Raw genomic sequence first — 24,482 nt, 5'->3', positions numbered from 1 at the left:
GGACAGAAGGGAAAGGGGGGACACAACCGAAACATTTAAATATGTTCAAGGGTTAAATAAGGTTCAGGAGGGAAGTGTTTTTAATAGGAAAGTGAACCCAAGAACAAGAAAAGTGAATGCAAGAAAATCAACCCAAGAACAAGGGGGCACAATCTGAGGTGAGTTGGGGAAAAGATCAGAAGCCACATGAAAAAGTATTTTACCGAAAGAGTAGTAGATGCTTGGAACAAACTTCCAGCAGACGCGGTTGGTAAATCCAGTCACTGAATGTAAACATGCCTGGGATAAATATATATCCATCCTAAGATAAAATACAGGAAATAGTAGAAGGGCAGACTAGCTGGACCAGGAGGTCATTTTTCGGCCATCAATCTTCTGTTTCTATCATCCGATCCATCAACATTTGCCCGGAGGAAACAGAGCCAAGCAATACCACCATCAGATCGAATGAGTGAGTCATTGTTTAATGGGTTCAACCTAATCTCATCAGGCCACCGTTATTGGGATGGCTTTTATAAACAAGCCACCCATGACACATCTCAAGGACCCTTGAGGGATGTGTGTGCGTTTGCATAAGAAGTCTGGTGGGACGGTCAACTTTGAAGGTAAGTAGGAGGCTGCCATTGTCCTCGATTTTGAGTGTGGGGCTCTAGAGAGTGGTTGGGGGCTGACATTGGAGATCTCCATGCATTCGTCCACCCCTAAGAATTGCAAAAAAGACAAAATGTGGATTGATCACTCTTTATTAAATAGCTACTATAAAATCTCAGCCACCTGACTCATCCAATCTTGTTGACAATTTTTCTGCCCGGCTGAGAATAACCATAATTGCTTGTTAGTAGTAGTAGAAAAAACACAGCCATTCAAGTTTGGTTAGGAATCGGTTACAATAATGAGTAGAGCCCACATTTCAGGCGTTTCCAAGGCGCTTTTCAAGCTATACAAAAGTGTTGGAGAAAAATACTCCCAGAAATGTAACCAGGTTTTCCGTAGGCCAGTAGAAAAATAATCCGATAAAGACAGCTTGAATAATTTATGGGGAATCAACTATTATTTGTGGCTCTTTGGAGGTGCTAAACCGACAGGACAAATACACACACAAAAATATGACAAAAGTGAGAGAATCACAGACAGACTCTACAGGAAAAATAAGCCTCGTTAACAGAATTACTAAATTGGCAATTCAGAACAAGGGTGGCAAAAAAAGTGTCAAAATTCTTCCAAAAAGTCATTGTGTTTTTATTTATTTTTTTTGGCTTGCAACTGTGTTGAAATCACAATTACTGCATATGTGCAACTAGTGGTTCCTTCGGGTTCAAACGAGGCCCTGAGTTGTAGTGACAACGGACACCCAACTAGACTGACATCCAAAATACTTCCCAGGTTCTCGGTGGTTATTTTAAATGTGGGAAGCGTGCAAAATCTTTGCAAGAGGCTTAAAAAAAGAGTAGTGTTTGCACAATAGGACACGCTCCCCTCGATAAATTGCGGTTTAAAGATTCTCTACACCGCAATTGTGGTTTTTTTTTTTTAAAAAAAATTTGATTAATTTTAGGAAAGCAGAGGTATGAATTGATTCTCCGTTTCTAACTGTCTAGCGGGGAGAGGATTTGTCCGAAAAAAATAGCAATTTTAGAAAACGATCAAGATGGAGGCGGGGAGGTTTTTCCCCCTGCTGCACACTTGCATACTTCTGAGCTGTCTGTCACTCAAACTATAAAGAGTTATAAAACACAGCAGTCCAGAATAAATGATTTGTGCATCCTTACGAAAGCTTGGCACAAAGCAGGTGACATGGAAGAATTTGGAGGTTGGAACAGGGTTTTAAATCTTCTGCGAGGTCAGCCATACACACTCCAAACTTCAAAGAAGAAGAAAAATGAAAGATTAGCAAAAAAAAAACCCAGCATGCTTTTAAAAATGATTATTTCAATTAAATTGGGCCTACACATATATTTTACAAATAAATAATAATAAATAATAGAGTGGCACCATTCTGAACATGTATATACAGTGGTACCTCTACTTACGAACTTAATTCGTTTCATGACCAGGTTCTTAAGTAGAAAAGTTTGTAAGAAGAAGCAATTTTTCCCATAGAAATCAATGTAAAAGCAAATAATGTGTGTGATTGGAGAAACCACAGGGAGGGTGGAGGCTTTATAGGTCATAACCAGCACTTTGAATTGGGGCCGGAGACAAATTGGCAACCAGTGCAGCTTGTGGAGTGATGTTGAAATGTGGGCAGATCTTGGTCGTCCCACAATAGCTTGCCTGGCTGCATTTTGCACAATTTGCAGTCTCCGAACGTTCTTCAAAGGCAGCCCCATGTACAGAGTAATGCAGTAGTCGAACCTCGATTACTGCAGTCCCAGGTCCAATAAATACAAGCAGTCCTCATTTAGTGACCAAATTTGGATGAGCAACTCGGCCACTAAGTGAAGCAGTTTACAATCTTTACCACAGCTGCCCTTTGCTAACCGGAACTGCAAAGGTCATATATGTGAGGATTGGTTCACCAAGGTTCCTTTCCATCACTATTGGGAATAGTTGCCAAACAAGGTCAGTTGCTAAGGGAGGACCCCCGTACTTAATGACCTCCTTCAAGCCTCTTTAAGATACTTACGGATGATAATGATGAGGAGGACTACTGCCACTGTAATCAATATGATCCACATCTGAAAAATAAATAATAATAATAAATGAACTAAATACCCGTACAGTGGTACCTCTACCTAAGAACATCTCTACTAACAAACTTTTCTAGACAAGAACCAGGTGTTCAAGATTTTTTTGCCTCTTCTCAAGAACCATTTTCCACTTACAAACCCGAGCCTCCGAAACTGTAGCCAGAAAAGGCGGGGAGAAGCCTCCGTGGGGCCTGTCTAGGAATCTCCTGGGAGCAAACAGGGCCGGAATAGGCAGGGAGAAGCCTCCGTGGAGCCTCTCTAGGAATCTCCTGGGAGAAAACAGGGCCGGAAAAGGTGGGGAGAAGCCTCCGTGGGGCCTCTCTAGGAATCTCCTGGGAGGAAAGAGGGCTGGAATAGGCAGGGAGAAGCCTCCGTGGGGCTTCTCTAGGAATGTCCTGGGAGGAAAGAGGGCCGGAAAAGGTGGGGAGAAGCCTCCGTGGGGCCTCTCTAGGAATCTCCTGGGAGAAAACAGGGCCGGAATAGGCAGGGAGAAGCCTCCGTGGGGCCTCTCTAGGAATCTCCTGGGAGGAAAGAGGGCTGGAATAGGCAGGGAGAAGCCCTCTGTGGGGCCTCTCTAGGAATCTCCTGGGAGAAAACAGGGCCGGAAAAGGTGGGGAGAAGCCTCTGTGGGGCCTGTCTAGAAATCTCCTGGGAGAAAACAGGGCCGGAATAGGCAGGGAGAAGCCTCCGTGGGGCCTGTCTAGGAATCTCCTGGGAGAAAACAGGGCCGGAATAGGCAGGGAGAAGCCTCCGTGGGGCCTCTCTAGGAATCTCCTGGGAGGAAAGAGGGCTGGAATAGGCAGGGAGAAGCCTCCGTGGGGCCTCTCTAGGAATGTCCTGGGACGAAAGAGGGCCGGAAAAGGTGGGGAGAAGTCTCTGTGGGGCCTCTCTAGGAATCTCCTGGGAGGAAAGAGGGCCGGAATCCTTTGTAATCACCCATTTTATATTCAGCATCCTATTAATCTCATCTTGCATTTACCGGATACTCCCAAAACATATGCAAAAACAACCCTCTCACCTGACATCAATGCCAACAGCGTGCCTTAGCATTCTTAGAAATGTGTGCAATACCACTTTATGCAATATTTTCCTTCTCATTTCTCTAACCCTTGTATTCTTAATTTTCCTTATACCAGGGGTCTCAAACTCAATTTACCCGGGGGCCGCTGGAGGTAGAGGCTGGGTGAGGCTGGGCCACATCAGGTTTTCCACAAGGAAATCTCTTGCAAAAACATTCCAATATCAACTGTCTTTATTTTTCATGTTATTTTATATTAAAAAATAATTCGTAAGAAAAATTCATAAGAAAATAAATAAATAAATCAGTAATAAATAAATAAAATGAAAATGATAATAATAATAATAATAATACAGCAGACATAGAAGACTAAAGAAACCACATGTAGTTGCTGACTAGAGAAATGTAATTATTATTATTCAGGTTCTGTATATCTCAAGACCTAAAATGGTCACCTAACATCAAAAACATCATCAAAAAAGCACAACAAAGAATGTTCTTTCTGCGCCAGCTCAGGAAGCTCAAACTGCCCAAGGAACTGCTGATCCAGTTCTACAGAGGAATCATTTAGTCTGTCATCTGCACCTCTATAACTGTCTGGTTTGGTGCTGCAACCCAACAGGACTGACACGGACTTCAGAGGATAATCAGAACTGCAGAAAAAACAATTGCTGCCAACCTGCCTTCCATTGAAGACCTGTATACTGCACGAGTCAAAAAGAGGGTGGGGAAAATATTTACTGACCCCTCACATCCTGGACACAAATTGTTTCAACTCCTACCCTCAAAACGTCGCTACAGAGCACTGCACACCAAGACAACTAGACACAAGAACAGGTTTTTTCCGAACGCCATCACTCTACTAAACAAATAATTCCCTCAACACTGTCAGATTTTCTACTAAATCTGCACTTCTATTCTACTAGTTTTTCTCATCATTCCTTTCACCCATTTCCTCCCATGTAGACTGTATGACTGTAACTTGTTGCTTATATCCTAAGATTTTTATTAATATTGCTTCTTCATTGCTTATTTGACCCCTATGACAATCATTAAGTGTTGTACCACATGATTCTTGACAAATGTATATTTTATTTATGTACGCCGAGAGCATATGCACCAATAACACTTGGCCAATAAAAATTCTATTCTATTCTATTCTATTCTAATAACAATGTCTGTATTAACAGCTCTTTAACATTTAACGGACATAGATTGCGAGCTGGGCAGTGTCGGTGATGTCTGTGGTCTCATCAAGAGCGACTGAGTGTACACTGAAACATTTTACTTTCTCAAACAGTTGATCATAAATGTCACTTGACAGGTCAGAAATGCGCTCTGCTACATTGTGGGCAGAAAGGTGTTGCTAACCTGACCTTTCTTTTCTGGACAGACAATACTTGCAGCCTGTAATATGCACTTTTTTACGAATTCAACTTCTTTGAATGGCTTCCCTGCTTTAGCAATCATCTCACTAACCACGTAGCTAACTTCAACTGCTGCATCATTCTCTTTGGTTGCCTCAGATGTTTTAAGTGTTGGTTATGACCTTTAAAGCCCTTCATGGCATTGGACCAGAATACCTCCGAGACCGCCTCCTGCCGCACGAATCCCAGCGACCGATTAGGTCCCACAGAGTGGGCCTTCTCCGGGTCCCGTCAACTAAACAATGTCGGTTGGCGGGCCCCAGGGGAAGAGCCTTCTCTGTGGTGGCCCCGACTCTCTGGAACCAACTCCCCCCGGAGATTAGAACTGCCCCTACTCTCCCTGCCTTCCGTAAAGTTCTTAAAACCCACCTTTGTCGTCAGGCATGGGTGAACTGAAACATCTCCCCCGGGCACGTACAATTTATGTATGGTATGTTTGTGTGTGTGCTTGTTAGTATATCGGGGTTCTTTTTTAAACTTTTTTAAATATTTAAATTTATTTGAATCTATTTGGATTTGTACGATTTGTTTATGCCTGTTGTGAGCCGCCCTGAGTTCACGGAGAGGGGTGGCATACAAATCTAAATAATAAATAAATAAATAAATAAATAAATAAATAAATAAATAAATAAATAAATAAATAAATAAATAAATAAATAAATAAATAAATAAATAAGATTAGCAACCTGGTTTGCTCTCTCATCTCCCTGGTATTTTTGCATATTCCTCATCATGTCTAGTTGTGTAATGACATTTCAAATTGTATTCTTTGTGCACCGCAACTTTCTCTGTGGAAATAAGACATGTCGGGATGCCCCTGGGCTCAACAAAGAAATATTGCACTTCCCACTTTTCCTGAAATTGTCTGTGCTCACCACCAACTTTTCTCCTCACTGCAGGCTTTGAATAAGACATGTTTGGGGCTGTGTAATATATAATTCCACTTGGTGTCACTGTTTCAGTGTTTAGTGGCTAAACTTTAGCCGATGCATCTTTTCCGCTTTTTTTCTGTCCTGCTGAGTAGCAATTTCCGCCTCCGCTTCTGAGCCCAGGGTAATGGCGCAAGTTCGCAATATGCCCGGCTGATGTCCCGCCTCCCAGAGCAATATGCCCAACCGTGATTGGTAGGTTCATTCAGCTCTGCACACAACACTGAAAAGTGCCATTCGTATCAAACTCGGACCGCACTGACATTAAACTTTGATATTGAGGTGGGGGCCGCAAACTATTTTCCCGAGGGTTGCAGTTGGCCTGCGGGCCGCGAGTTTGAGACCACTGCCTTATACTCTCCACTATATTCTTCATCTCTTGTGCATCTATTCGAAGCTCACTTTGCCACCAACTACTGTACGTCCCTCTTGAAGCAAGGGAATACATAGAATGGACCATCTAAGCAGGAAGACGGAAGGGTGGTCCTCCAAGACAAGAAAGTTGACCACCTCCACACCAAGCCCCCTCACCTTGCAATTCTTCCACCAATATTTCCTCTTCAACTTGGCCGCGTTAGTCTCAAACTGGGCAGCTCCTGCTTGTAAGGCGTCGGCCCGATCGTCCAGCTCGGATAGCTTCTGGTCCCTCTCCAAAACCTTGTCAACATTGACCCGCATGATATCCACCACCTAGAAGTAAAGGTTTAGAACATAGGATCGTAAAGGCAGGAAGGGACCGCGGAGGTCTTCTAGACCAACCCCTTGCTGAAGTTAAGAGCTTTTCTTTTTAAATCAATTATACAGTGGAACTTCAAGATACGAACCTAATTGGTTCCGGGGGAGGTTCGTAAGACGAAAGGTTCGTAAGACGAAACATTGTTTCCCATAGGAAACAATGTAAAGTCAATTAATCCGTGCAACAACAAAAAAACCCCCGCAAAAAAACGCTGCCGCCCGGCTGTCACCTTTTAAAACAGCTGGGGGGGCTTCCCAGCAGCCTCCCGAACCCGGCAAAGTGACGTGGAGGAATGGGAAGCTGAAAAAGGGCGGTTTGAGCTTCCCATTCCTCCAAGTCACTTCGCCGCTCCTGTCCTGGCTAAACCGTGCGGCAGGAGACAGGCTTTGAGTTTTTGGCTGGGGGGGGGAGAAGTAGGACCTTCCTAACTCCCTCCCCCCGAGCCGAAAACCCAAAGGGGGGTCTGCTGCTGCCCGCGTGAGCCAGGAGGCATTCAGGGCGAAGTGCGTGGAGGGTTTGGCGTTTGGGTTCAGAAGGCTGCTCGGAAAACTCCCGGCTGTTTTAAAAAGTGACAGCCGGGCTACGGGGCTTCCCAGCATGCCTCCTGGCTCAAGCGGGCAGCAGCAGACCCCCTTTGGGTTTTCGGCTCGGGGGCAGGGAGTTAGGAAGGTTCTCCTGCCCCCCCCAACCGAAAACCCAAAGGGGGTCTGCTGCTGCCCGCGTGAGCCATGAGGCATGCTGGGAAGCCCCGCAGCCTGGCTGTCACTGTTTAAAACAGCCGGGAGTTTTCCGAGCAGCCTCCGAGAACCGAGAACCCAAACGCCAAACCCTCCACGCACTTCGCCCTGAATACCTCCTGGCTCATGCGGGCAGCAGCAGACCCCCTTTGGGTTGTCGGCTCGGGGGGAGGGAGTTAGGAAGGTCCTCCTGCCCCCCCCCGAGCCGAAAACCCAAAGGGGGTCTGCTGCTGCCCGCGTGAGCCAGCAGGCATTCAGGGCAAAGTGCGTGGAGGGTTTGGCGTTTGGGTTCTTAGTTCTCGGAGGCTGCTCAGAAAACTCCCGGCTGTTTTAAAAAGTGACAGCCGGGCTGCGGGGCTTCCCAGCAAGCCCACGGTCAGTCAGCTGCGGGCGGGAGGAAAGCGAATGCCTCTTTGTTGCGCTGCCGCCAGCATGGCCTGGCTGGCAGCGGAAGATGTAACCGAGCCCACGGGGCCGGCAGGGAACAGAACGGAGCCTTCCACAGTGGCTGCCTGCTGGGCTGGTAAGGGGGGGGAGCCGAGCCCAGCCCCGTGGCATTCGCTTTCCTCCCGTCCGCAACCGACTGACCGTGGGCTCCTTCCCGAGCTCGGAGAGCTTCCTGGGCATGAAAGCTCGTGAATTCAACAAGGACGAAAACCAGGAAGCTCTCCGAACTCGGGAAGGAGCCCACGGTCAGTCGGCTGCGGGCGGGAGGAAGGCGAATGCCTCTTTGTTGCGCTGCCGCCAGCATGGCCTGGCTGGCAGCGGAAGATGTAACCGAGCCCACGGGGCCGGCAGGGAACAGAATGGAGCCTTCCGCGGCGGCTGCCTGCTGGGCTGGTAAGGGGGGGGAGCCGAGCCCAGCCCCGTGGCATTCACTTTCCTCCCGCCCGCAGCCGACTGACCGTGGGCTCCTTCCCGAGCTCGGAGAGCTTCCTGGTTTTCATCCTTGTTCGATTCGCGAGCTTTCATGCCCAGGAAGTTCTCCGACAGGCACTTAGCTCCTCCCATCCATCCAGAAGCCGAAAGTTCTGCCCTTTGTTCACCAGCCTCCACGTTTTTCTTTCAGCTTCGGGCTGGACAGGAGAAGTTAAGCAGCCGGAGACGTTGCCAGCCCAGAAGCAGGAGACGCAGGATCGGGCCGGCGGCAGGCGCAGGGCGAGGCAGCAGGTCTGCATCCTGGGCGGGGCGGGCGGCGGGCGAGGAGGCGCGGCCGAGCGGCGACAGCGGCGGTTCTCCTCACTTCGCCCGGTCCTCTCCTGCCTCCTGCGCTGATGTTCCCCGCTGCGTCGGGCGCCGCCAGCCCCAAGTTGGATGCACCCTCGCTGCCGCGCCTAGCCGCTGCCCGTCCTGTCCTCACTGGAGGTCTAGCCGGAGCCTGAGCCGGGCCCGCTCGGCCGCGCCTCCTCGCCCGCCGCCCGCCCACCCAGGATGCAGACCTGCTGCCTCGCCCCACGCCCGGCGATCCTGCGCCTCCTGCTTCCCACCCCCCAGCCAAAAATACAAAGGCGGTCTGCCGCCGCCCGCGGAGCAATGGGAAGCTGAAGCCGCCGGCGGTTTCAGACTCCCTTTGCTCCAGGCTGCTCCGCCCTGCCTGTCATGCGGCGGCAGACCGTCTTTGCGTTTTTCGCTGGGGGGGAGAGCAGGAGGACCTTCCTGACTCTCTCCCCCAGCGCCGGACCTCCTGCCCTCCCTCCCAGACAAAACCCCAAAGTGGCCTCCCGAACCCGTTTTCAGTCTTATGAGCCTGCTGCCGCCGCCGAGAAGCCCCACCGCCAGCTGTCACCTTTTAAAACAGCCAGGCGGCTTTCCAGCAGCCTCCTGAAGCCGAACACCAAACCCGAACTTCCGCGTTTGGCATTCGGAGGCTGCTGGAAAGCCGCACGGCTGTTTTAAAAGGTGACCGCCGGGCTGGGGGGCTTCCCAGCAACCCCCCGAACCCCGAACTTTTGCCGAACTTCCGGGTTCGGGGGGTTGCTGGGAAGCCCCCCAGCCCAGCGGTCACCTTTTAAACAGCCGCGCGGCTTTCCAGCAGCCTCCGAACGCCGCACGCCAAACCCGAACTTCCGTGTTCTGCGTTCGGAGGCTGCTGGGAAGCCCCGCCGCCCGGCTGTCACCTTTTAAAACAGCCGGGGGGCTTCCCAGCAGCCTCCCGAGCGCCGAACCCGGAAGTTCGGGTTTGGCGTTCGTAACTCGAAAAAAGTTCGTAAGAAGAGGCAAATTTTTTCTGAACCCCGGGTTCGTATCACGAGTTGTTCGTAAGACGAGGGGTTCGTATCTTGAGGTACCACTGTACTTTGGTCCTAAGGAAAGCAATGAGGACAAGGAACAATGAATGGGAACTCATCCAGGAGATAAGACACCTGGAACTAAGGAGAAACTTCCTGACAGGGAGGACAATTCGCCAGTGGAATGGCTTGCCACCAGAAGTGGAACGGCTTTGCCAACATGAACCTTCATCACTGGAGGTTTTGCATGAATTGATTGAAATTGTATAGTGGAGTTGGGAGTTGGACTAGAAGACCCCCCAAGGTCATTTCTAGTTCTATTCTGATGGGTTGACTGAAATGGTCCAAGATCTACTGCTTGAAACACGGGGTTGTTCTAGAACTCAACTGGTTGGACCCATCAACTGATGGACCCTTCAGGAAGCCAACTGTTTGCACCCTTCCACTGATGGGCCCATTAGGAAGCCCTCAACTGGCTGCACCTTCAACTAATGGACCCATCAAGAATCCTTCAACTTGTTGGGCCCTTCAGGAAGCCAACTGGTTGAGCCCTTCAATTGATGGACTCTTCAAGAAACCCTCAACTGGTTGGACCCTTCAATTGATGGACCCATAAAGAAGCCCTCAACCGGTTGGGTCCTTTAACTGATGGACCCATCAAGAAGCCCTCAACTGGTTGGGCCCTTCAGGAAGCCAACTGGTTGAGCCCTTCAATTGATGGACCCCCCCCACAAGAATCCTTCAACTGGTTGGGCCCTTCAGGAAGCCAACTGGTTGGGCCCCTTTAATTGATGGACCCATCAAGAATCCTTCAACTGGTTGGGTCCTTCAGGAAGCCAACTGGTTTAGCCCTTGAATTGATGGACCCCCCCAAGAATCCTTCAACTGGTTGGGCCCTTCAGGAAGCCAACTGGTTGGGCCCTTCAGAAAACCAATTAGTTGGGCCCCTTTAATTGATGGACCCATCAAGAAGCCTTCAACTGGTTGGGCCCTTCAGGAAGCCAACTGGTTGAGCCTTTCAAATCATGGACCCCTCAAGAAGCCTTCAACCGGTTGGGTCCTTCAGGAAGCCAACTGGTTGAGCCCTTCAATTGATGGACCCCTCAAGAAGCCTTCAACGGGTTGGCTTTTAGGAAGCCAACTGGTTGGGCCCTTCAGGAAGCCAACAGGTTGAGCCCTTCAATTGATGGACCCCTCAAGAATTCTTCAAGTGGTTGGGCCTTTTAGGAAGCCAACTGGTTGGGCTGTTCAACTGAGGGACCCATCAGGAAGCCCTCAAACTGGTTGTCATCATAAGAGGCTGCAGCTTCACCCACCCAACCACCCCTGAGCTGACCCACCATCCTAATTCTGAAGAACCTGCCCATACCTACCTCATCCACTTGGTTCTGAGTCTGCTGAAGACGTCGGTTGCTGCCGGAAGCAGCACCGGATACAGGCTCACCAGACCTACAAACGCACGCACACATACACACAAACAAAGATGTTAAGGAGTGTGAAAAGTAATCTCGGAGTGGTCAAAGATACACATGCACAGAGGAAGTCTGGAGGTCTAGCAAATATCCAACTGATAGCCCAGAGATACAAGCAGTAATTCAGCAATACAATTCAGATACACCGAGTGTAGAAACTGTTATTTACCTTAGTCAAGAACAATCCTAGTCATACACAATTACATCAGCCAATAACTCCTTGAACACCTTGTTCTGTACAAAGTTAAATGTGCACAACAGCAGGTGAAATTGATTGTCCATCAGGGTTGCTTCCTAAGTGGACAGTTTGGTTTCACAGAAGTTTGATTTACTTGGAGTTATATTGTGTTGTTTAAGTGTTCCCTTTATTTTTTGGGAGCAGTGTACATTAAATCATCATTTGAACACACAATTCTACAGCAGTCACAAAGACAACTTAGCAGAGTAGCAAATTAGGGGAAATTATCACAGTTATGGCTCCCTCTTGTGGCCATCCACATTACTAGCTCTTAAAGCAATAGTATTCTACTACAGTACTGTATATGTAAGCTTACATATTGTTGGTTTATTTTCTATACTGTACTGCTAAAAAAATAAAGGGAGCACTCAAATAACACATCCTAGATCTGAATGAATGAAATATTCTCATTGAATATTTCATTTGTACAACTATTCCATTTGCACAACAGCAGGTGAAATTGATTGTCCATCAGTGTTACTTCCCAAGTGGACTGTTTGTTTTCTCAGAAGTTTGATTGACTTGGGAGTTATATTGTGTTGTTTAAGTGTTCCCTTTATTTTTTTTGAGCAGTGTATGTTTGAACAAGAGTGCAGAGATGATTAGGGGACTGGAGGCTGAAACATGTGAAGAACGGTTGCAGGAACTGGGCATGGCTAGTTTAAGGAAAAGAAGGACCAGGGGAGACATGATAGCAGCATTCCAATATCTCAGGGGTGGCCCCAAAGAAGAGGGAGTCAAGCTATTCTCCAAAACACCTGAAGCTAGAACAAGAAGCAATGGGTGGAAACTAAACAAGGAGAGGAGCAATCTGGAATTAAGGAGAAACTTCCTAACAGTGAGGACCATTAACCTGTGGAACAGCTTGCCACCAGAAGTTGTGAATGCTCCATCAATGGAGGTTTTTAAGAAGAGACTGTCTGAAATTGTAGAGGGCTTCCTGCTTGAGAAGGGGGTGGACTAGAAAATCTCCAAGGTCCCTTCCAACTCTATTCTGATTAATTGAAATAGTTTAGGGTCTATTCCTTGAGCAGGGGGTTGGACTAGAAGACCTCCAAGGTCCCTTCCACCTCTATTCTGTTTAACTGAAATAGTTTAGGGTCTCTTCCTTGAGCAGGGGGGTTGGACTAGAAGACCTCCAAGGTCCCCTTCCAGCTCTTTTTGAACCCAAGCCCCAATTCCAGCCTGCAGAGCCATTTCAACAGATTAAACAGAGTCGGAAGGGACCTTAAAGGTCATCTACTCCAACCCCCAACGACCCTCACCTCTGCCTCTACCTAGGATCGAACTCACAAACCCTCCCGGTTTGTGAGGCCAGAGCTCTACCTCTAGGCCACAAGCACCCCAGTTTGCCACGTTAAAACCTCCTCGTAGAGTTTACCAAGGAGATAAAACTACCCCGGGGGGTTCGCCCAGCACATACTCAAAGCCCCCGCAACATCCACCCACCCAGCGGTTCAGGGCTCTCCGTTCCCCTCTTCAGGGGAACCGAAAACAGGCCGGCTTCTCTTACGCCGGAGTTAGTCGGAACTCCGCCTGTCCCGGAAATGGGCATCGCCCCAGGGTTTGCTGTTTTCTTTTTCATTTTTTGCAACTAGTTGCAACCAAGTTGCAACCAAGTTGCAACTCAGCCTTTTGGAGGAAAAACACAAAGCAAAAGAACCCCAAAACCACAACGTAGTTGCAACAGATCTGGAGGTAGGAAACTTTGGCTCCGAATTAAATCAAATGAAATGGAAAGTCGAGCAAAAGGTTTCCAAAAATCCTGGGGCCCCCGTCCCGTCCAAGGCGGCCTGCAAAGTCTCGGCCTTCTCTCTCCGGCCACACGGCCCTGCCTATTAGCCCAAGGTCCCTTCTAACTCGCGCTGCCCCTAGCGGAGACCCCCCCCACAAAGGGCCTTTTTTGGGGAGTGAGAAAGAATGGAGAGGCGAGGGCGCACGGTTGCAAATCAAAAGTTCCCAAGAAAAAACTTTCCCCGCAGTTTGCTTGCAAAAAAGAGAAAGGGGGGGAATCCAGCGGGAGCCCCCCTTTCCTCTTCCCAAGGTAGCCCCCTCCCCTCGGAAGGAACTCACATAACGGCGGAGGAGGTCGCTATCCGCAGAACGAGGAAGGAAGGAGAAGCGAAGTTTGCAGCGCAGATTTTTTGCGGGGCGCGTCCGGGGCGGGCCGCGCAAAAACCCCTCCCCGCGGGGGCGGGTGGTTCGGTTTTACGCCGGGGAGGAGGAGGAGGAAGGGAAGGGGGTGTGATGTATCCTCCGCTAGGCGTGGGGGCGGGCGCCCGCGCGCGTGGGCTGAGGGGGAAAATCTCCTTGCCAAGGGAATCAATCCCGAAGCTAAAGTTTGGGATTGGTTCGATTGGAGAGAAAAAAAGTGGACCCAAATTGCAAAAAAGGCAAAGCAGGTAGAAATAGAACGGGCCCCGTTGCAGAAGAAACCAACGGTACTCTTAAGAGGAAGAGTAAGGCAGGCCTTCACATAGGCTGAGCCCTAAAAGGGAGATCGATCGAATCTATCCATCCATCATCATCTTTCTCTTTCTGTTTATCCATCTATCCATTTATAATCTATCTATCTATCTATCTATCTATCTATCTATCTATCTATCTATCTATCTACCTACCTACCTACCTATCTATCTATCTATCTATCATATATCAATCAATCAATCAATCATCATCTATCATCTCTCTTTCTGTTTATCCATCCATCCATCATATATCATCAATCTATCATCTATCTACCTATTTATCTATCTATCTTTCTATCATCTCTCTCTCTTTCTGTTTCATCTATCTATCCATCCATCCATCATCTGTCTATCTCATTTACTTATCATCTATCAATCAATCAATCAATCAATCAATCTCTATCATCTTTCTATCATCTCTTTCTCTTTCTGTTTATCCATCCATCTATCTTCTATCTATCTATCATCTATCTTCTTTCATTCTTTTCCAACATGGAGCAAGTTATCCTGGTTGATAACCAGCCAAGTGGTAGGGAAGACGTTAAAAATCACATTTTAATGTAGGACCGATAAATGTATTTATTTATTTATATTTAGTTAGTTAGTTTTGTCAATTACGTATTGGTGGTATACAAAGATATAATAATATTTATATACATGATAATAGTAAAAGAGAAACATTAGGAGCGGAGACGGAAGACACGCTGGTGCACTTATGCACGCCCCTTATTGACCTCTTAGGAATCGGGAGAGGTGGACAATGGAGAGTCTAAGGGGAAAGTTTTGGGGTTTGTTTGATGATACTACAGAGTCTGGTAGTGAGTTCCATGCATCAACTCCTTGGTTATTAAAGTCGTATTTCCTGCAGTCGAGTTTGGAGCGGTTTACTTTAAGTTTGTATCTGTTGTGTGAAGCTGAAGTAGTCCTTGACAGGAAGGACATTGTAGCAGATGATTTTATGGGCTATGTTTAGGTCGTGGTTTAAGGCAACATAGTTCTAAGCTTCCTAAACCTAGGATTGTGTAAGTCTAGTTGCGTAAGGTATTCTGTTGAGAGTAGAGGAGTGGAGGGCTCTTCTCGTAAAGTATTTCTGGATGTTTTCTAGAGTGTTTATGTCTGAAATGCAGTGGGGGTTCCAGACAGATGAGCTGTATTCGAGGATTGGTCTGGCAAAAGTTTTGTATGCTCTGGTTAGTAGTGTGACATTACCGGAGCAGAAGCTACATAGGATTAAGGATTTAGGATTAAACCTTCAAGAATGTACAAAGTACATTCGACATGACAATAAAAGTTATGCTAAGTTCTGTTGCAACACAGACACTATATTAATTTGGTTTTCTCCAATCTTCTCCAATCAACATTTCATAACACCAACTGCCACATCCCTCCTCATTCCTCATTAGCTGAGATACTATGAAGTTAAACTCTGTTCCGACTGCCTCTCCTACGTGTTTCCCTGATCCATCACATATGTGCATTGTTAGCAGATTATATACTTAAGGAGTGTTGACATTTTAAACATGTGTTGCGCTAGCTATGGTCATCCACTTCTTAGGAGAGGGGTCTTTAAGACTTGTGAACTTCATTGACCAGAAGTTGTAGTCTACAAGTCTTAAAATTCCCAACTTTGGGGACCCCTATAAGAACTACGTATTTTTTTTAATATTATGGCCTTGCCACAATTTCTATGCCTCCCTCCTATGTCTAAGCTAGCAATTTCCTCCGACAGCTCTTTTGAGAATTAAATATTTCCTATTCCTCCCTCTGAAGTCCCTTCAGGCATGGTTAGTTGGAGTTCTTGGCTACTTTCTTGTACTAATTATTTATGTCTGCGGTTAAGCAAGCTACAGGTGAAACTCGAAAAATTAGAATATCGTGCCAAAGTTCATTTATTTCAGTAATGCAACGTAAAAGGTGAAAGTAATATACCCTCCACACCAGCCAATGTACATTTTTTTCTAATTTCTACCCTTTATTATCTAACCATTGATAAAAGAAATCCCACCTTTAAAAGTATTCTGTATTCTTTATCTTCAGCATTAACCAGCAATGAGTTTCAGATGATGTTTATTTTAAAAAATATATATTTTCTCTTCTTTTTAATAATTTTTCTTATTTCTCTCTTAACTGTCCCAATCTTAATTGTTTCTTATCAAATTTTATTCAGTTATTCATATCGTTTTACACATTTTACATTTCATAATTGGTCTTATATAGTTCTTTTATAATTCCTCTTCAATTTATTGTTACTAAATATTTTGTACTCAGATTATGTTTGTTTATTTATTTTGGTGGTATACAAAGATATAATATTTATACACATGATACTAGTAAAAGGGAAACATTAGGACAGGGGACGGAAGGCATGCTGGTGCACTTATGCATGCCCCTTACTGACCTCTTTGGAATTGGGAGAGGTCAACAGTGGATAATCTAAGGGTAAAGTTTTGGGGAGTTAGATGATGATAATTCAGAATCTGGTAATTAATAATTATTATAATAATAATTATTAGATTTGTATGCCACCCCTCTCCGAAGACTCGGGGCTCTGGTAGTGAGTTCCATGCCTCAACTACTTGGTTACTAAAATCGTATTTCCTGCAGTCGAGTTTAGAGTGGTTTACTTTAAGCTTGTATCTGTTGTGTGCTTGTGTGTTGTTGTGGTTGAAGCTGAAGTAGTCATTGACAGGACGGACATTGTAGCAGATGATTTATATGCACAATTTGTATGACTTAATATGTATAATTACCGTTTGATTAAAAAAAAACCCTACAGTATTTGTATAAACACAATTAAACTTGCAATAACTATTATACCCTTTGTATGAATTTGTAAACAGTACATTTTGTAAGTTTTTACTTTCCTTTTTATATGCACAATTTGTATGACTTTTGAGGGTATCCTGTAGCTTAAAAATTTGACGTCATACAACAAAAAAAATGTGGTTATTTTTGGATCCAGAGGCCAAATGTTAGTGGAAAACAAGTCATAGATTTAAGACAAAGAAATTGCTGCTCAAAAAAAAAATTAAAGGAAACACTCAAATAACACATCCTAGATCTGAATGAATGAAATATTCTCGTTGAATATTTCATTTGCACAACTCTTCCATTTGCACAACAGCAGGTGAAATTGACTGTCAATCAGTGTGGCTTCCTAAGTAGACAGTTTGATTTCGCAGAAGTTTGTTATGTATTCTGTTTTTTAAGTGTTCAATGAGGAAACCTCTCATCCAACCTGGTTTTTGTTTCAAAATTCTCAGTTCTAGAAAAAAAAATTGCCCGGGCACAGTGGCGTGCCTCCATAATGCAGGCCATAAATAAAAACAACATTTAATCTGCTGGGTGATCAAAAAAGGCCCACAAAACAGGTGGCGTAATCTTCCCAAGCAGGGAAGGACTAGGGAAAAGTTTGGCTTGGTTTCAAGTTCAAGACATGGGCTAACCAATTGCACCAAACTCAGGCACACACCTTTCTCCCGTTCCAGGAGGACGACGTGGCAATGCAGACCTCGCCGAAAAGCTTTTTTTGAAAGTAAACTAGGATTGCAATTTCCTTTAACCGGAATATATAAATTCCAGGATCCTTCCAGCATGCAAATTATATTTGGCCAAGAGTTGTGGGTGCTGATGTTTTATTTCTGCATTTCGGTCCCGTTTATATTTCTCGGGTGGGTCCTTTACTACAATTTCACCAAGGTGTATATCCCACCAGGAATCAACCAGGGGAGAAAACTTCGCTTTCTCTCTCTGATCATCAGCATTTTTCTCACACTGGTAAGTCCTTGGTTTCTAGCTTTTAAGTTGTGTTGTTGTTCATGGAATTTATATTGGTGCCCATTCACAGATGGCAAACCCAATTTGATTTAATTTTATTATTATTATTTTCCTTTAACATATACAGTAATACCCCGGTTATTGCGTCCCCGACCATTGCGAACAGGGTAATTTGCGATTTTTCAACCCGGAAGTCAAAACATCATCTGCGCATGTGTGCCCTTTTTTTCTATGGGCATGCATGCATAGATGGCGCCCGGCAGATCAGCTGCTGGGCGGCTTCCCTGGGTCTTCCCCCTCTTGCTGGCGGGAGGGCGAGCAGCGGGCATCAGCAAGGAGTTTCCCCACCGCCCACGCAAACTCCTCGCTGCCGTCCGCCCTTCGCCCGCCCACGCCGTTCATTCTCGCCGCTTTCGAGCTGAGTCCCAGAGCGAATTCGCTCCGGGACTCAGCTCGAAAGCGGCGACAGCCAGCGCGGAGAAGCCGTTCGCTGGCGCTGGCTGTCGGCGCTTTTGAGCTGAGTCCCGGAGCGAATTCGCTCCGGGACTCAGCTCGAAAGCGGCGACAGCCAGCGCGGACAAGCCGTTCGCTGGCGCTGGCTGTCGGCGCTTTTGAGCTGAGTCCCGGAGCGAATTCGCTCCGGGACTCAGCTCGAAAGCGGCGACAGCCAGCGCGGCTATTTTAAAATGTCGCCGCCGGCATGGGGGGCTTGCCAGCACCCCCCGGACACCCAACCCGGGTTTGGGGGGCTGCTAGGAAGCCCCCCATGCCGGCGGCGACATTTTAAAACAGCCGCGCCGCCCCCAATCTTTGGCTCCTCGCTAGCGCTGCGGGAGTAAAAACACCATGCGCAGATGGTGTTTTTACTTCCGCAGCGCTACTTCGCACCTATTTGAAAACTTATCTTGGTTGGTAAGCCACTCCCACCCAGTCACATGACCATTAAGCCACCTGCTGGTCACATGATTGTCAAGCCACTCCCACCTGGTCGCATGGCCGGCAAGGCACACCCACAAAATAAGCCACGCCCACAGCGCGGCAGTAAAAAATTTGGCAGCCCAACACTGAGTACAAGGTCTCATGAGCATAGAGGTTGGACTAGACAGGGGTAGGCAAAGTTGGCTCTTCTACGACATGTGGACTTTAACTCCCAGAATTTCTGAGCTAGCATGCTCAGGAATTCTGGGAGTTGAAGTCCACAAGTCCTGGAAGAGCCAACTTTGCCTACACCTGGGCTAGAACACCTCTAAGGTCTCTTCCATCTCTATTCTGATTGACCTCGCTTTTGGTAGCATTTCCCTGAATCTCTCTGTGTGGTTTCTCTCTTAATTTTTGCACCGAGCAGAACGCAATCCTGAAAAAACTTGGCATCTGCCATGAATTGGTGGCATGGAAGTTCCTGTTGAGCAGTATGTTCCCACCGGGACCATGTGACCTGAGCATTGAGGAAACGCTTTTCGACAGGGTGCCCGTGAGAGTCTATCGGCGCAAAACTTCCAATCCTGAGAACCGGGGAGGCCTTGTGTGGATTCACGGAGGAGGGGGCATTGCTGGAGGCTTCAGTGAGTTCTCCAAAACACAAATGGTTCCCAGCTTACCACAGCTCATTTAGCGACAGTAGTGAAATAACAAAAAGGGATGTACCCAGTTTTTTCTTTAAAAGTACAGGGTTATCTCGTCTTAATTTGTTCCGTGGTGAGATTCATAAGTAGAAAAGTTCGTAAGATAAAACAATGTTTCCCATAGGAATCAATGTAAAAGCGAATAATGCGTGCAATCCCAAAACTCATCCCTTTTGCCTTGCGCCGCTAGGAATCTCTGCCTCTGGACTTCCATTGCCAGCTGAAGTGCCTGTTCTTGCGCTGCTGGGATTTCCCTGAGGCTCTCCTCGCTGGGAAATCCCACCTCCAGACTTCCGTTGTCAGCCGAAGTGCCCGTTCTCGCGCTGCTGGGATTTCCCTGAGGCTCCCCTTGCTGGGAAATCCCACCTCCAGACTTCCGTTGTCAGCCAAAGTGCCCGTTCTTGTGCTGCTGGGATTTCCCTGAGGCTCTCCTCGCTGGGAAATCGCATCTCCAGACTTCCGTTGTCAGCTGAAGTGCCCGTTCTTGTACTGCTGGGATTTCCCTGAGGCTCCCCTCGCTGGGATTCAAAGCAGCACTGGCAAAAATGAAGGGAATCCCACGAGGGGAGCCTCAGGGGTATCCCAGCAGTGCAAGAACAGGCGCTTCGGCTGACAATGGAAGTCCAGAGGCGAGGATTCCCAGCAAAAGGAGGCTCAGGGGAATCCCAGCGCTTTGGCTGGCAATGGAAGTCCAGAGGCGGAGCATCCCAGTGGCGGCGGATTTGTTCCTTATATATAGTGTTGGGGGTGGAGATTTGGTTTGAATGTAGCAAATAGATTGGGTGACTATGTTTTAATGATTTGATTGGTTGGTGGAATCACATTTAGTTGAAGGATTGACATGGTGATGATTATGATATGTTTTTTTGTTTAAGGCTGGTTTCCAAATCTCTGGTAGGCGGGACGTGTCATCTCATTTGTTCATGCTGAGGGGGTGCTTTTCTATCTCTTTGGCTTCCATAATTATTCTTCTGTATACATTTTCTGTTTTGGAAAATAATTTAGTTTTTTCAAAGTCAATTTTGTGCCCTGTTTTTTTAATGTGCTGGACAAGGGAGGAAGTTTTTTCTTCTTTTTTGACTGCATTCTTATGTTCTGCAATGCGTGCGTTTACTCTTCGATTAGTTTTAATATATATATATATATATATATATTAATATTTCAGAAAGCCATGAAAGACTGTGCCGTTTCTTTGCCCAGGAAAGTGCCAGCGTGGTCATATCTATCAGGTAATACTACTACTATTCCCAAATAATGATGATAGTGATAATGATGATAATGATAATAATGATAATAATAATGCTGATAATGACAATAATGATAATGGTAATAATGATAATTATAATAAGAATGATGATAATAAGAATGATAATAACAATGATGATAATAAGATTGATAATAATGATAATAATAATGATAATAATTGTGATAATGACAATGATGATGATAATAATGATGATAATGATAATAATGACAATAATGAAGCTAATGATAATAATAATAATAATGATAATAATGATGACAGTAATGACAATAATGATAATAATGATGATAATAAAGATAATAATAACAATAATAATAATAATGACAATAATAATAATGATAATAATGACAATAATGAAGCTAATGATAATAATAATAATAATGATAATAATGATGACAGTAATGACAATAATGATAATAATGATGATAATAAAGATAATAATAACAATAATAATAATGACAATAATAATAATGATAATAATGACAATAATGATAGTAACAATAACAACAACACCCATATTTCCTCAAAAATAAGACCGGGTCTTAAATTATTTTTTCCTTCAAAAGATGCAATAGGGTTTATTTTCTGATTAGGTCTTATTTTGGGGGAAATACAGTACAAATTGTGTTCGTCCGGCTAACACTGTCGAAAATCCATATTTGCCTATCCCAGGTCTTTGATAAGTAGACGAAAATACCAAACCCTGTCTGAACATCTAGCTGACTACACAATAACAACAATAATTAAATAACAACAACAGTAATAATAATAATAATAATAGTAATAGTAATAATAATTTTAAAATCTTAAACCCCGAGTTCGTATCTCGAAATGTTTGTATGATGAGGGGTTCGTAAGATGAGGTATCACTGTAATAATAATAATAATAATATTAACAACAACAACAACAATAATAATAACAATAATAACAATAACAAACAACAACAATAATAATAACAATACAGTGGTAGCTCTACTTAAGAACTCCATTTGTTCCATGACCAAGTTCTTAAATAGAAAAGTTTATAAGTACAGTGATACCTCGTCTTACAAATGCCTCGTCATACAAACTTTTTGAGATACAAACCTGGGGTTTAAGATTTTTTTGCCTCTTCTTACAAACTATTTTCACCTTACAAACCCACCGCCACCGCTGGGATGCCCCACCTCTGGACTTCCGTTGCCACCGAAGCACCTGTTTTTGCGCTGCTGGGATTCCCCTGAGGCTCCCCTCCATGGAAAACTACCACCTCCAGACTTCAGTGTTTTTATGATGCTGCAGGGGAATCCCAGCAGCGCAAAAATGGGCACTTCGTGGCAATGGAAGTCCGGAGGTGGGGTTTCCCATGGAGGGGAGCTTCAGGGAAATCCCAGCAATGCAAAAACAGGCGCTTCGGCTGGCAAAAAGGGTGAATTTTGGACTTGCACGCATTAATCGCTTTTCCATTGATTCCTATGGGAAACATTGTTTCATCTTACAAACTTTTCACCTTAAGAACCTTGTCCCGGAACCAATTAAGTTTGTAAGACAAGGTATCACTGTAGAAGCAATTTTTCCCCATAGGAATCAATGCAAAAGCAAATAATGCGTGCAAACCCATCAGGAGAATTTGGGTGGGAGAAGGAGGATGAAGAAGTGGAGGAGGACAGTCGCTGCCTAAGGAAGAAGGTGAGGGAACGAGAATAAAAAAAATCCAAAACTTTAAGGCTTAAAAAAAAAACAGGGACTCTAAGGCAACGCCCAGAGAAAGGAAAATGCTCCGTTCACTCTGGAGTGTCAAAGCCTTCTTAAGCGCCACCAAAAGTCTCCACTGGCGGCCCAGAAAAGCCCAAGATGGCCGGGATTAAAGGGGGAATGACAGGAAACTGGCCGGGCCTTCGTACCGCTCTCAAATTTCCTGGGAAAATTTTCCGGGCTCGGGTTCTTAAGCAGAAAATGGTTCTTAAGAAGAAGCAAAAAAATCTTGAGCACCCGGTTTTTATCTAGAAAAGTTCTACAGTAGAGGCGTTCTTAAGTAGAGGTACCACTATAGATTTAATTTTTTTGTGTGTGTGTATCTCGAAACGTTCGTATGATGAGGGGTTCGTAAGATGAGGTATCACTGTAATAATAATAATAATAATAATAATAATAATAACAACAACAACAAACAATAACAACAAACAACAACAATAATAATTTATTTATTTATTTATCAGATTTGTATGCCGCCCCTCTCTGCAGACTCGGGGTGGCTCACAGCAATAATAATACAATATAAACAAATCTAATATTTAAGTTAATTTAAAACCCCAATTTAAAAACCAATCATACATACTAGCATACCATGCATAAATTTTATAAGGTATCAATTCCCCCATGCCTGACGACAGAGCTGGGTTTTAAGGAGCTTGCGAAAGGCTAGGAGGGTGGGGGCAACTCTGATATCTGGCGGGAGTTGGTTCCAAAGGGTCGGGGCCGCCACAGAGAAGGCTCTTCCCCTGGGTCCCGCCAAACGACATTGTTTAGTTGACGGGACCCGGAGAAGGCCAACTCTGTGGGACCTAACTGGTCGCTGGGATTCATGCGGCAGAAGGCGGTCCCGGAGATAATCTGGTCCGGTGCCATGAAGGGCTTTATAGGTCATAACCAACACTTTGAATTGTGACCGGAAACTGATTGGCAACCAATGCAGACTGTGGAGTGTTGGTGTGACATGGGCATAATAATGAATTCCAATGCATTTGAAAGATTTTTCCTTTTGCTGACTTAGATATCCCTTGGCACCCGAACACCTCTACCCAGCTCAACAACGTAGCTGCTACAGGGCCGTATCGTACTTTTTGAAGCACGCGGAGGATTTCGGCGTGGGCCCTCAACGGATCGTGTTGGGTGGCGACAGCTTTGGAGGCTGCTATGTTGTGGCCATTTCTCAGCAACTGGTGGCCAGGAAGGACCTACCCCGGATCAGTGCTCACGTTCTACTCAACCCTTTCCTACAAACTCTGGATTTCAACCTGCCGTCTTACCAGCAAAACCATTCGGTGCCCCCCGTAGTCAAGAGGGAGGCTATCCGTTTTGGCTTGTTTAATCTCACCGGTAGAGAATTGGACATCGATGGTGTGATGGCTAACGCTCACGTCCCGGAGCAGCTCAGGAAAAAATACCAGAAATGGATCAGCGCCGAGCATATTCCGGAAGAATTCAAAATCCGGGGTTACATGCCGTTCGTGCCCGTCCGCTTCTCGGAAGATCTTTTCAAAGAATACGGGAGATGTTTCGAGCCCATGTATTCGCCGCTCCTGATGGAAGACGCCACCCTACGACAGTTCCCGGAGACGTTCCTTTTAACCTGCGAATACGACATTCTCCGAGACGAAGGCTTGCTGTACAAGAAGCGGCTGGAGGACAACGGGGTGCCAGTCACCTGGCATCACCTGGAGGATGGGTTTCATGGGAATCTTTTGCTGATAGGATATGGGCCATTGGAGTTTTCTGGGACAAGGAAGACTCTCAGAAGGATAATCCAATTCTTCAAACGCTTCTAGAAACCCAACGGCTTTCTCTGTTCTGATTTTTAAAAAAGGTTGGATCACTCTTAATGATCTTCCATCCGTGGCTTCTTGTTTCTATTCTCAGGGGCTTTAAAGAGGAAATCAACTTCTTCCCATGACAGCCCCTCAAATAGAAACATAGAAACATAGAAGTCTGACGGCAGAAAAAGACCTCCTGGTCCATCTAGTCTGCCCTTATACTATTTTCTGTATTTTATATTAGGATGGATATATGTTTATCCCAGGCATGTTTAAATTCAGTTACTGTGGATTTATCTACCACGTCTGCTGGAAGTTTGTTCCAAGGATCTACTACTCTTTCAATAAAATAATATTTTCTCA

General features: G+C 45.6%; 2 protein-coding genes across 4 annotated transcripts; one reads left to right on the top strand and one right to left on the bottom strand.

The window, feature by feature from the left end:
* Positions 1–725: 725 nt before the first annotated feature.
* VAMP3 (vesicle associated membrane protein 3) lies at positions 726–13,695 on the bottom strand. The gene is made up of 5 exons (XM_070759054.1): positions 13,549–13,695; positions 11,139–11,214; positions 6,596–6,754; positions 2,627–2,678; positions 726–1,861 (listed from the first exon to the last, which is right to left on the bottom strand). Coding segments are annotated over exons 1-5 (309 nt in total). The 5' UTR covers positions 13,551–13,695; the 3' UTR covers positions 726–1,841.
* On the top strand, positions 13,044–24,482 carry LOC139171161 (arylacetamide deacetylase-like 4). Of its 3 annotated transcripts, none has more exons than XM_070759051.1 (5): positions 13,044–13,173; positions 17,432–17,720; positions 19,066–19,282; positions 20,508–20,571; positions 23,360–24,482. In XM_070759051.1, exons 2-5 carry the CDS (start codon positions 17,538–17,540, stop codon positions 24,132–24,134), a joined length of 1,239 nt encoding a protein of 412 aa, XP_070615152.1. In that variant the 5' UTR covers positions 13,044–13,173; positions 17,432–17,537; the 3' UTR covers positions 24,135–24,482. The 3 variants fall into 3 exon arrangements, with proteins under 3 accessions (XP_070615152.1, XP_070615153.1, XP_070615154.1); XM_070759052.1 differs by lacking the exon at positions 13,044–13,173 and adding an exon at positions 13,781–13,877; XM_070759053.1 differs by lacking the exon at positions 13,044–13,173 and adding an exon at positions 15,710–15,727.

Source organism: Erythrolamprus reginae, chromosome 8 (assembly GCF_031021105.1).
Source record: "Erythrolamprus reginae isolate rEryReg1 chromosome 8, rEryReg1.hap1, whole genome shotgun sequence".
NCBI lineage: Eukaryota > Metazoa > Chordata > Lepidosauria > Squamata > Dipsadidae > Erythrolamprus > Erythrolamprus reginae.
This window is presented reverse-complemented; position numbering and strand designations above follow the sequence as displayed.